Source organism: Typopeltis vanoorti, chromosome 11, assembly GCF_054136105.1.
Source record: "Typopeltis vanoorti isolate ZY-2024b chromosome 11, IOZ_Tvanoo_1.0, whole genome shotgun sequence".
Taxonomy (NCBI): Eukaryota; Metazoa; Arthropoda; class Arachnida; order Uropygi; family Thelyphonidae; genus Typopeltis; species Typopeltis vanoorti.
The window spans coordinates 73,416,533-73,429,965 of NC_143559.1; the positions used below are offsets into that span (position 1 = coordinate 73,416,533).

Genomic DNA, 13,433 nt, shown 5'->3' on the forward strand with positions numbered 1-13,433 from the left:
ATTGTATTTCCAGCTTTATCTTTTCTGCACATGACCTTTGTATGTTCATATCACATATTTTGATATTATAACAATTATATATCTTTCCTGTTAACATTTCTCCATCTGATAGAAAGTCTTAGATTGCAACATGCTATTACTACACTTACTGGCCACTGAATTAGAAACCTTTATGCAGATGTACATAAACGGCATTCACTATGTGTTCTAGCAACCATTTAAGAATGCTGCTGGTCAATAATCATCAATAGTGTTGATCACAATGGGAAAAACAAAGATCTTTTGGAATTTAATAAAGGGACCACAATTATGTCTAAGAGGCATAATTGTGGTCGTAAGACAGTCTGTCAGGAATGAAATCACTGTTGTCTCCTTTGTCCAATAGTTGGCAGCCTAGACAGCCTACCTACAAACTGGCCAAATATTTATCCAATTCACTTCCTCACCCCCCAAACACAAAGGCAACTCTCTCCTTATTTTATTAAAAATTTCCTGCACTTTAAAACATTAATAAAAAATTTAACCTCGACAGAATCGGACATCATTGTCAGCCTTGACATAACTTCAATTCACTAATGTACCTTGGGCAGATACCTTGACTCATTAAGCCATATTTCCTTTCTGACATAACTGAAAATTCACTATTTATTCAGGTTTTTTTTCTTATGGAAAGGAAAATATACAAACAGCTGGATGGGACTGCTATGGCCCCCCCCCCCCAACTAACATCTACATGAACATTTTGAAAACTAAGCACTCAACACAGCTAAACTTAAACTAATGGTCTGGCTGCACTATGCTAATCATGTGTTTGCTATTTGGCCTCATGGCCCAGACACACTGGGCACATTTTTAGTGCATCTAAGCAGCGAGCATCCTAAAATAAACCTCATGATAGAAGAAGAAAGTTACAATTGTCCCCCTTTTCTAGATACACTGGTGACAACTTCCTAATGGCTCATCATCCTTTCACATTTAAAGAAAGCCACACATACGTGAATGTATTTATATAAGCAATCACACCACCATTCATCCCAACAGTACATTTTTAAGTCCTATTTGTTCAAGCAACACAGTTCTTGAAACTAAGTTCAGGGGCCTTTTAGCCAATTGTTACAACTCATATAAAATAGATAAAAAACTTATTGCACTCCTCTCCCATACTTCTTACAATCAACACATGGGATTACAGCAAAACTATTCCCATCACATATATTAAGGGTACATTAGATAATATAAGTTAATATAAATAAGTTCTCTGCAAATATGATTCTCCATACCACTTTCAAACCGCTCATTCAGCTGGCTTCATCCATTCTCCTAGAGATCAACTTCATCCTCTTACAATTCCTGGAGTGTATAAAGTTCCTTGCTCCTGCAGTTTAGCCTACTTTGTATAGATAGATCAGTTAACATCTGCCTTGAATTTTGTTTCTAATGATTTAGTGATTGCCACAGTTATAATTTCTCTGAAGATGCTGGGTAGAAAACCAGTTAAATATTAATCAGTTCAATAAATTATTTTGTCTCGGCATTGTTTATATTGTGAAGTACTATTACGAATCTCGAGTTAGTTTTGATCTCAAAATGGAAGTGAACCACTTGATTCTAACTCATAGGTAAATTTTATGTTGAGACAGAATTTCATTTCCTTGGCCACCTGTTAAGGTGGCCAAGGAAATGAAAAAATGAAGGCTGCCCATGGTTCCAGATTAAGATGCCATCGACGTGCATTTTAGGTTTGGAATGGTGTGTGTGTGTGTGTGTGTGTGTGTGTGAACTGCTAATAGCAGAAAGGTAATTTCTGCTATTAGCAGTTCATACATGATAATTTTTGCCAACTTTACAGGAACAACCAAAAACTGTATATCAGTTGATTTGTTGGAAATTTTTCATTTTTGAACTACTTCAGTCATTTACTAGAGTCCTAATAACTTTATAATTGATTACAAAACAAAATCTATGGTCTGTTCAAATTTAATCAGAAGTAATAGATCTCAATTAAGCCAATTTTTTTTCCAAAAATGACTTTGAGATCTGCAGCTAGCAATTCGTATATGATCCTAATGGTTCACTCCCCCCACCCACCAGAACTACCACGCAGAAAGCATGGCACAGACATTATAAGACCTCTGAATGTTGAAGGAAGTATGCTGTACCATGCTGTGATTCAGGATTGTTTCCAGCAGATCTGCAAGTGTTCAGGGTGGGGGAATTTAAATGCCTCATCTTTTGACCCACATAATTCTAGAGATTTCTATATCAGTGTTTCTCAACTTGTGGTCTGCAATGATGGGACAGGTGGTCTGCAGGCAGACTTAAATTAATTAAATAAATATATATATTTTAATTATCCAAACAAAACAAATTAAAATTGAATAAGTAAAAATTATTGAAATCAAATGGAGACTTAAAAAACAAACAACAACAAATAGCATCAGAATGTTCAAAGGCGGAAGCAATAAAACTATATTGTTGTTCACTTCACCCCTCTTTTATTATTCATCATTCTGCCACTACAAATTTAGCAGCAGAATGAAGAATAATAAGACGGAAGCAACATAGTTTTATTGCTTCCGTCTTCCCTTGCTGTTTTGTCAGATTTGAAGTGAACATGTGTCATCCACATTTCAACCAATTGTATGTTGTTTATTGATTTTTATTATTGAAGGTTTCCCTCCTTCAACCAAGGCTCAGTATATATATCTTCAGAAGTGCTAAGTGATACTTGGACAAAGTGTGTCCTGAGTTAACCCCAGTATTTATATTTTTTTCGGAAATGTTTTTTAATAATAGAAAAGTGGCTTAGAAAGAGGACTTTGAAAAGAAGAGCAAATGAAACAGGTGATGCTAACCTTAATTGTGATACAAGTGTTGTAACGGTGAGTAAATCTGATACTATTGAAGTAGAAGAAACAAGCAGTTCAAAGAAAACTACAATAGGAAATATAACAGTTTATATTTGGAATTAGGATTTACTTGGTGTGGAGATGACAGTGAACAGAAACCTCAGTGTGTTTTTGTGTTATCGAATGTGTTGTCAAACAAGTGCATGAAACTGCAAAACTCCGACGACATTTAGAAACTAAACATTGTGATGTGAAAAATAAGCCAATTGAATTTTTTCAGCGACGCTTAGGGACATTAATTCATGGGAAAGATATAGTTTCAGCCATGGGTTCCATTAATAGGAAGGCAATGGAAGCATCCTATCTCTTAAGTTTGCACACAGCGAAAACAGGGAAACCCCATTCTATCGGGAAAAATTTGCTACTTCTAGCTATAAAAGATGTGATCAAAACTGTTTGGAAACAAGTTACTAAAAGATGTTGATTTGATTCCTCTTTCAAATGCCACTGTTGGTCGCAGAATTAATGATATTGCAGGTGACATAGAATCTCAGTTAATCAAAAGAGTTAAGAAGAGCTCTTATTATGCGTGACAAATAGATGAGACTACTGATGTTACAAATGATGCGCAGTTAATATGTTACATAAGATATGCACATGATAACAACATTCACGATGATATTCTCTTTTGCAGAACTTTGCCATCCCGAACAACAGGAGAAGAAATATTTCATACTCTCAATAATTACATAATACACAAAGAGATCCAGCGGGAAAAATGTATAGGCTTCTGTTTGGATGGAGCTCACACCCTTACAGACAGGCATAGTGGGGTTGTTTCTATGGTCATATATAATAAATTTAGTTTAATCCTTTATCCAAGTGTGAGCAAACAAAGTTTGCACCTGAAAGTATCTTCAGGACTGGGGTAAGGTGGTACAACACCAGGGCGACTCGTTGCAAAGGTGGAGCAAGTACCAACACTCCTGCCTCAATATCTCCTATAATGCAAAACACATCTCCTTGCGGATATGTCTAATGTTATGCATTAAGGGAAGGGCCACTATCCAGACTAGTTTTGACCTTTATTGAGGTCTCTTCAGTGGGAGCCAGGCCCAAGCTGAGATACCAGGCAGAAGCATTCGTAGGGCATCTCTACCTATAGGAGTTGCCAAATGGTGTTCCACCCTTTTTTAATAAATTACTCTGGATTTAGAGAAAGATGTTGAAAGTTTATTTTTCACTTGTTTAGAGTATATATAATAAATTTAGTTTAATCCTTTATCCAAGTGTGAGCAAACAAAGTTTGCACCTGAAGGTATCTTCAGGACTGGGGTAAGGTGGTACAACACCAGGGCAACTCGTTGCAAAGGTGGAGCAAGCTACCAACTTTATTGAGGAAGAGACCTCAATAAAGGTCGAAACTAGTCTGGGTAGTGGCCCTTCCCTTAATGCATAACATTAGACATATCCGCAAGGAGATGTGTTTTGCATTATAGGAGATATTGAGGCAGGAGTGTTGGTAGCTTGCTCCACCTTTGCAACGAGTCGCCCTGGTGTTGTACCTCCTTACCCCAGTCCTGAAGATACTTTCAGGTGCAAACTTTGTTTGCTCACACTTGGATAAAGGATTAAACTAAAAATGTATTATATATACTCTAACCAAGTGAAAAATAAACTTTCAAAATCAGTTTCTATGGTCAAGGAAATAGCTCCAGATATGAATAAGGTACATTGTTTCATAAATAGGAAGTGTTAGCCTTCAAAGGAATGCCACCAGAATTTAGAACTGTGCTAGACAACACTGTAAAGCTAGTTAATTTTATTAAAGTTCAACCGTTAAATAACAGGTTATTTTCAGTACTCTGCGATGAAATGGGCAGTGAATATATATATATATACAACTTTTGCTTTATTCTGAAATTTGCTGGCTTTCCGGGGGGGGGGGGGGGGGGGGCAAAGTACTAACAAGGTTATTTCAATTAAGGCACGAAGTTTTATTATTTGTAAATGAACGTAATTCTGATTTTGCATCACTCCTTGTTGACGAAGCATGGTTATCAACACTATGCTTCTTTCAGCATTTTAAATTAAATGAACTAAATTTCTCCCTTCAGGGAAATTCTTTAACTGTTCTTGATGCCTACGACAAAATAAAGGTATTTGAGAAAAAAACTAGTTTTATGGATTAATTATGTAAAAGACAGGCAGTTTGCACCTTTTCCAACATTGGAATCTTTTTTAGTGGAAAATGATATTTTTGTTGATTCCGAGTTACTGGAAAGGGTTTGTGACCACCTCAAAAATCTGAAACGGAATTTCGAAACATATTTTCCAAATAACATTTATAAGAAATTTCTGTGGGTCGCGATCCATTTGACTTGCAGTCAAGAGAACGACTTTTCATTATCTAAAAAGGAACAGTTCATTTAATTGAGCTTTCACGTGACAGTGGACTTAAAATGCAATTCTATGATCTTGGATTGGCTCGATTTTGGATCTCGCCTTCGGTAAGAAGTGAATTTCCCGAATTATCTGAAGAAGCACTGAAAAATCGTCATTCAGTTTTCTACAACCTATCTTTGTGAGAAAGGATTTTCATCGCTCCTTCAAATAAAAACAAAATACTGAAATCGTCTTAGTGTGTGTGTGTGTGCCGATCTTTGACTGAAGTTGACCAATATTGAGCCAAATATCCAGCAACTCCGCAAGGGCCGAGAAGCTCGACCATTTTATTAAAAGTAAGTAGTAACAAATTATATCATATTATTTATTTGTTTAATAAAAATTAAAACTTTGTTCAATGATGATACATTTTTAATCGTTTACTTCCAATTTAATTATGTTTCCATATGTATTCAAAACACTCTTTTAGATTTATTATGTTATAAATGGCACAATTTTTCAGAAATGTTGATAATTCCTGCATAGGTTTTTTAAAAAAAATTTCAAAAAGTCAAAACGATGTATTGGGAAATAAATTAAAAACACTATATTTATTTTATAGATTTTAATTCCAACATTCTAAAATGTTATTTTTCTTGTTTTTCTGTTCGCGAAATCATCAAAGTCTATTTCATCACTCAGTTGCTGTTTTATAGACAGTATGGCAAGATTTCTAAAACGTCAAAAAAGTGCTACCTGAGGCAGATCCCCCCCCCCCCCCCCCAGCTACGCCTCCATAAGTTAGTGGTCCGTAGAATTGTTTTAGGCATTTTACTGGTCCTTGGGCTTAGAAACACTGTTCTATATAATTCAAATTCACAGATATGATAACATAGTTCCTGTCATGTTTGATGAATAGCACTCAAATGATTTTATGGGAGTTTTTTCACCGTGGCTATGCTACTAATTATATATTGGGTTTTATCCTTTATCCAAGTGTTAGTAAACAAAGTTTGCACCTGAAGTACTTTCAGGACTGAGGAAACTCGTGGTAAAGGTGGTATAAGTTCACACTTGCCTTAGTATCTCCTATAATGCAAAGCACATCTCCTTGCAGACATGTATAATGCTATGCATTAAGGGAAATGCCACTACCCAGACTGGTTTTGACCTTTATTGAGGTCTCATCGATGGGAGCCAGACCCAGAGGTGGTGATACTAAGGTGGAAGTAATGGAGAAGTCATATTTACCTATACAAGTTGCCAAAGGGTGTCACACCCTATTATTAAAATTCTCTGGATTAAAGATAAGTTTATGGAAGTTTATTAACTTGGCCATGCTACTAATTATATATTGGGTTTTATCCTTTATCCAAGTGTTAGCAAACAAAATTTGCACCTGAAGTATTTTCAGGACCACGGCATCTCGTGGTAAAGATAGTACAAGTTCTCATCACTTGCCTTAGTATTTCCCATGATGCCAAGCTAATCTCCTTGTAGACATGTATAATACTATGCATTAAGGAAGTACTTCAGGTGAAAACTTTGTTTGCTAACACTTGGATAAAGGATAAATCGCAATATATAATTAGTAGCACTCAAATGACATTGATAATGTGCAATAGTGCATTACCTGATGTAAGACATCTGTGAAAACAATTACCATAAAGGGGTATACCTGATTAAGACAGGCACTTTGCAGCATAGTACAATCTGTTTGTATCAGGGCTACAAGAGATTCCAGAGAAAATATCCTCATGCCATAGCACTGCACCTCCTGTCAGTTTCTGGCTGGACTATATCACTGATTCCTCTTCCCATGTTTTTGCCTGACCCTCCACCTACTACTGCTCAAAAAAGGAAAGTTTTTTCCAGTCTTCCAGAGCCTAATGAAATCTCTAGGATGCAAACTCTGATGTAGTTGTTCATGATTAGATGTAAGCATGAGTACCTTGAGCACTCATGTTGGAGGTATACATGGAGAAGAATACATTGGATTATGGTCCAGGAAACACTGCCATTTGCCTCCATGGTTCTATTTCAAGGTCAGTTGTTCAATGGTTTTCATCTATGGGTTTACACAAGGTGGGGTAATGTGCATTAACCATGAACAATGAGGCGTGGATGCCCATCATAAGCCTGGCTCGTTCTGCTCAGCACCTTTCCACTCTTAAAACACCCTAAATGCAACACTATGCAAACAGCCTACAATATTGGCAGTTTCCTGGATATGGCCAACCTTTAAAAGTACCATACAATCATACCTTTTTCAAAGTTCTTCAGATCACATCTCTTATCCATGCCGATCAGCAACTTCAAATGAACCATCCTCCTCACTCCGGTAACACGTATCCCGCTTTCATTATGATGTGATATGCATCCTGTGGAGTGGAATAACTGATTATGAATTAACTGGAAGCGAAGGAGCAAAATATTTTGACCGGACTGTGTATCTACAGGTGTGTGTGTGTCCACTGATCTCCAGCTTCCTAAATTTCACACATTACACTAATATAATGTACATTTATGTCCCCCTCCCCTTCAAAATGGTGCCACTATTACTGAAGCCCAACAATGTTTTCCAAATTAAAGAATTCAGTGTATTAAGATGTTAGCAGACTTCTCCAAAAATTACAAGAGGACAGAAAATTTTCTGGCATCTATATTTCAACTGAATGTGCAGTGAACAATGTGTGTGTTGGCACATATACGAGGATGGTCTGAAAACTTCTCGGCCTAACAATGAAAAAAAGAATTTATAATTTCAAAATTATTTTTATTTTTCAATATAATCTCCCTTAAGACTAATACATTTATTCCAGCAATGCTCCAGCACCATTATCCCATCCCTGTAGTGGTTCTCAGTAACATCTGAAAAATACCCCTCTACAGTTGCAATCACCTCTTGATACGAAGAAAAATGCTGAACCAGCAAGGAACAGTTTTAGTTTTGGGAAGAGATAGAAGTCAGAGGAGCCAAATCTGGGGAATAGGATGAATGTTCCAACAATTCATAGTGCAGATCCCTTAATTTTCCCATTGCCAAAACACCTTTGTGGGCAGGTGCATTGTCCTGATGAAAGATGAATTTTTTCATCTAGTCTGGTTAAAAGATCGGAATAATATTCCTAGGTTATTGTTTTACCCTTTTCAAGATAATTAATAAAAAAATGCCTTTAGCATCCGAAAACACTGATGCCTTTCCTGCTGAACAACTAGCTTCTGTTCACTGTTTTGACTGCTGTTTGGATTCTGGTGTATAATGGTGAATCCAAGTCTCATCCATAGCAATAAACTGACACACAAAATCAGTTTTATTTTTTTTAAACGCTCCAAGCACTGTTCAGAGATTTTCATTTTCATGAGAGGGCATTTTTGATCTGCTGTTAGCAAGCGCGGCACCCATCTTGTGCAAAGCTCTTTCGTTTACAATTCTTCATGAAATGAAATGAACTTTTGAAATGCCTATAGTCTCAGCAATTTCATGCACTCTGACTCGCCAGTCATCCAATATGTTGTTACACATTTTGGACATCCTTCACATGGATCATCTGTAAGACCCATTTAAACTTGGCAGTGCATTTCTTAATTGTCGAAAATGAAGGAGAAGAGTGCCCATAAACTTTTAAGAACTTCAAATGAATTTCTTTTGCCATTAAGCCTTCTTTTACAAAGAATTTTATAACCATACAATACTGAATTTTATCCATTTCAAGGTATACAGACACCACTTTTGCTTCAGATAGCTGTATAAAACAAACTACTTGATAGAATGACTTGCAATTTCACATGGATGCTTATGACAGGTGTACTAACTTAGAAAAATGAAAAATATTGCCGATGGTGTTGCCATCTATGGTCGAGAACGTTTCAGACCACCCTTGTATATATAGAGCATAAAATATATATTAATATACTAATGTTTCCACAGAAAGTTTTAGCAAGGCATCAATACACATGCACATATTAGCAGAGTAATAATAATAATAATAACAAGAAAAATGCAATATAAATATAGCTTAAAGTTCACATCTGTTTGCAACACAGAGAAACCTGTGCTTATTATTAAAATGTTATAAAATATCTGCCATATAACGTATAATGAAAAAAATGTTGCTTCAGTTAATATACATTTTCCTTACTTTAACTCTCTCCTCAGGATTTGTAACATGTTTGTCACTAATCATTTTGGTCGGAATAAATCCAGATACACCATTGTCTAATCTTACTCTGACACCCATTGCCTGACCAGGACAACTTCCAGCATCAAAATGATTCCATACCTGAAGATGAAAACAAACATACAAATACTGTTGTATAGATAACAAGATTGTAGTATTAATGTCAACTTAGAAATTTTAAACAGATATTAACTATGCATGAAATAATACTGGCACATGTTAACTGAAAATACTTTACAACATACAACAAAAATACAAGTGGTCTAGTAAATGATGACAATGTTACATGAGATATTAGCACACATTTTATTATTACACATACAAAAATTAAAATAAAAAAATAATCCTAATTTTTCTGTTATTTTCAACTAATATAAAAGGATGACTCCAGAAAGGCAAGGAATCATCAAGGGAGGCCACATATATCCAACACTAGCTGTCATACCTTCTCTTAAACCCATTCACACTAGACACAACTGGCAAATTGTTCCACTCATTAACATAAAAAAATATAGCTCTCACCCCTTTTTAATTACACACAAATTTAACTCCCACAGATGTCCCCTTATCCTCTCTCCACCATCCATATAATGAGTAAATTTTATCAACTGACATCCTATAATGTCAACTCACAAGTTTATAGACCTCTATCACATCACTCACTCTTTCTCCTGTCTATCAGTGTTGATAGTCAACATAATCTTCATCAATTCTTGTAATCCACATTTCATAATCCTGATATCATTGTGGTAAATATTCTTTGCAGCTTCTTTATCCCTTTGGAACCCAAGACACAAAATTTACAGACAGCAGTCCAGATGAAATCATATGAAAACCTTGTAAACAGAAAAAAAATAACTTCCATATCCTTGCATGTCAATTTGCACTTCAACATTGCAATTATCCTCTGAGTTGTAATTGGAATATTTTTGTTGTGATTCTTGAACTTTGACTTTCTATCTACCATAACTCCAAAAACTCTAGCCTCAGCGGTTAATCCAAGCATAATCCTACGAATGCAATATGCAGTTAGATATCTCACCATGCCAAAGTGCATAACTTTATACTTACTAACAGTGAATTACAACCACCATTATCCTTTGCCCACACTTCCAGCCAATTCAAATCATCTTGTAAATGCTGAATATCAGTAGCATCTCTGATTTCCCTGCCTATCTTTCAATCATTGGCAAACAACTGAACATCTGTCAGGTCCTTCCTGATATCATTTAATGTATAGAATGAACAACAATGGTCCAAGGACTGCCTGAAATCTGACAGATTCACATCCACCATATACCATTTTCTGATACCTGTCCATCCGTTGCCCACTTATTATCCAAGCCAATAATTTATATTTCAATCACATATTCTCCAGTTTCTGCAAAAATCTTTCACGTGATATTCTATCAAATGCCTTAGCAAAGTCCAACAGTATCATAGGGTATATCTATTCCTTTTATCCAATTCAGCTGTAACATTATTATAAATATGAGCAAATTGCTCAGATATGACCTTCCCTTAGTAAACCAATGCCATTCCTTACTTGTTTGTCCACCCATTTCTGTACGTGAATTCTTACTAACTAATCTAAAATTTTCCCAATCATTCCAGAGACACTGATAGGTCAATAGTCAGACACATCAGTCTTTGAATCACCCTCGTGCAATGGGATTATCATAGTCTTTCCACTACTGCGAATCTTTCCTGAGCTAAGAATAAAATTATACAAACACATAAAGGGCATAGCCAATTTGGCCAAACATTCCTTTAATATGCGTGCTGATATCCTATTTGTCCCTACTGCCAAATTCTTATTCAGGTTATGCAACAGTGGTTGAACTCATTTTTATGCAGTCTAATGTGGTGATTGCATTTCGCACTATCTTACATACACCAGGTTGATATAGATCTCGTTGAAGTGGGCACACGCATTATCTGAACTAATACATCTGCTTCTGATACAAGGGTATCTTCTGCATTCATTCATTTTTTTAATTGCAGGATAACAATAAAATGTGCTTAGGGGCTGCCTTAGTCTTTGAAGCTAATTTCTTTTCATACCCCAACTTAGCTTTCTGTACAACACTCATAAATCTTCTGGCCTACTATTTATATATTTCCTAATTCTTATCACTCTTATTCCCACAATATTCCTTCCATTTCACTATCATACTATTATTTCTTTGAACTTCAGGGACCCATTCAGATACCATATCATCTAAGCATCTTTTCAAAGCATCTGTGTACTGATGATATCCTTTCCATTCAGTAACTGATATCATGGAACCAACAATACTATTCTCCTGAGTTTGTCATAATTTCAGGCTTTGTAGTTCAGCATGTAATCTGCCCTAATTGGGACATTCATATGGTTGGCTACTAGGTCAGTATAGCATGATCACTGTCACCAACTGGTGACAAAATAATTACAACCTTAACTGAGATATCCTCAAGTTGCTTCTATTACATGATGCTTGAGAAAGTTGCTTGCAACAGCTCAATAAATTCTTATTCGCTTTTATCATAATTATTGTCTACTACCCAATCCATATTCAGATAATTTAAGTCACACATAGCAATTATTCATTTACTATCCATCAAGGTAAATTGGTAACACATTTCATTGTCAAATGCATCATATGAATCACATGTTCAAATGCATTTCATTTGAAGGTACTATTTAGCATTTGGCTTAGCTTTAACATTCGTGCCAGATGCAAAGTGAATATTCACATTTACAAGTGAATTCAATAGTTGATAATTATGATTTTTATGATGAAAAGTTTACGTACACCCATAAGCATCAAGAGCAAAAGAAGGAGAGCATAAGGAGGAAAGATGTAATAATTCTATGAGAAGAGGAGCATTTGACGAGTGTGTGATGAAAACACGTTTTTGTTGGTGCAAATTTAATTTACATTAAAAAAGTAAAGAGTCGATTGTTTTGGCAAGCAGAAAGGAATGAAAAGTGATGGCAAGCATGATATAGGAGACTGGAGAAGTACAAAAGAAGAGAGGCAAAAATTTTAAGTTTGCTGCCATGGTATGATACGACTGAAATGAAAATGTGGGTTATGATAGCAAATGAATCAATGTTTAGGAGGAATGATGAATGAAATAGTTACAGGAACAGAATGTAAAGGGAGGGTGTAGTATTTTTAGGGAGGTTAGAGGAGAACAAGATGGTAGGAGGAGTTCTGCTAATCATAGCAGAAGAAGCCAAAAAGAGCAGGAAATCATCATGAAGACAGTGATATAGAAGGCAGTGCATTTGTAGCTATATGGTGAGAGGTAGAGAACAGGATAAAATATATAGGGTGGTTACCTATAGACCAGGGAGTGTAAAGTGGACTTCAACTATGGAGAAATAAATAGGAAGAAGGAAAGATGACAGGGAGAGAAAGAAATGAAATTCTTTCTCTTCATGTGCAAAATAATTACCAGAGATAGTATGTAATGGAGATGGCTAGAAACCTAGGTTCCTTCTAAGTTATGCATATGTGCACCAATCAAAAAAGAGAGCACACAACTGGTAACTGTGTACACAAAATTTATGCTTTCAGACTTTTTTTTTTTTAGTTACAGCCAGTAATCTTTGAATACACTATAAAACAAATTAGGTGTACAAGTATGATTTATCACTTATTTTATTTAGTACTTTCTCCAAATGTCTCCACTCCAATATTACTCTAACTCGTTCCAACTTAATATTAAAATTAATTGCCTGCCTGGTTGGCAAGTGGTTAGCGTATCTGCTCTGCAGCCAAAAGGCTGCAGGTTTGAATCCTGCCGTGGGCATGGATGTTTGTGATTGTGGCTGAAAATACTAGTGGTAGTGGTGGTGGGCAGTATATTGCATTGGTGTAGTTGGTGGATTGAGTGGTGGGGACAGAGTTGTAAAGTAGATACCCCTCCCTCAATGAGTCTTTTGACTTCCCAGAGGTGTTAAATAATAATAATATATTCTTAGTTACTTTTAGTCTACACTGTGTGGATAAACTGGAACTGTGAGGAG

At 35.8% G+C, this 13,433-nt stretch overlaps 1 protein-coding gene across 1 annotated transcript in view; it reads right to left on the reverse strand.

Moving 5' to 3' along the window:
• Positions 1-13,433, reverse strand: part of Spt6 (transcription elongation factor Spt6) — a 651,062-nt gene that overhangs the window by 144,039 nt on the left and 493,590 nt on the right. Inside the window, exon 32 of the mRNA XM_090401053.1 lies at positions 9,377-9,517. Within this exon, the coding sequence (XP_090257179.1) occupies positions 9,377-9,517 (141 nt within the window). The remainder of the gene's footprint in view (positions 1-9,376; positions 9,518-13,433) is intronic.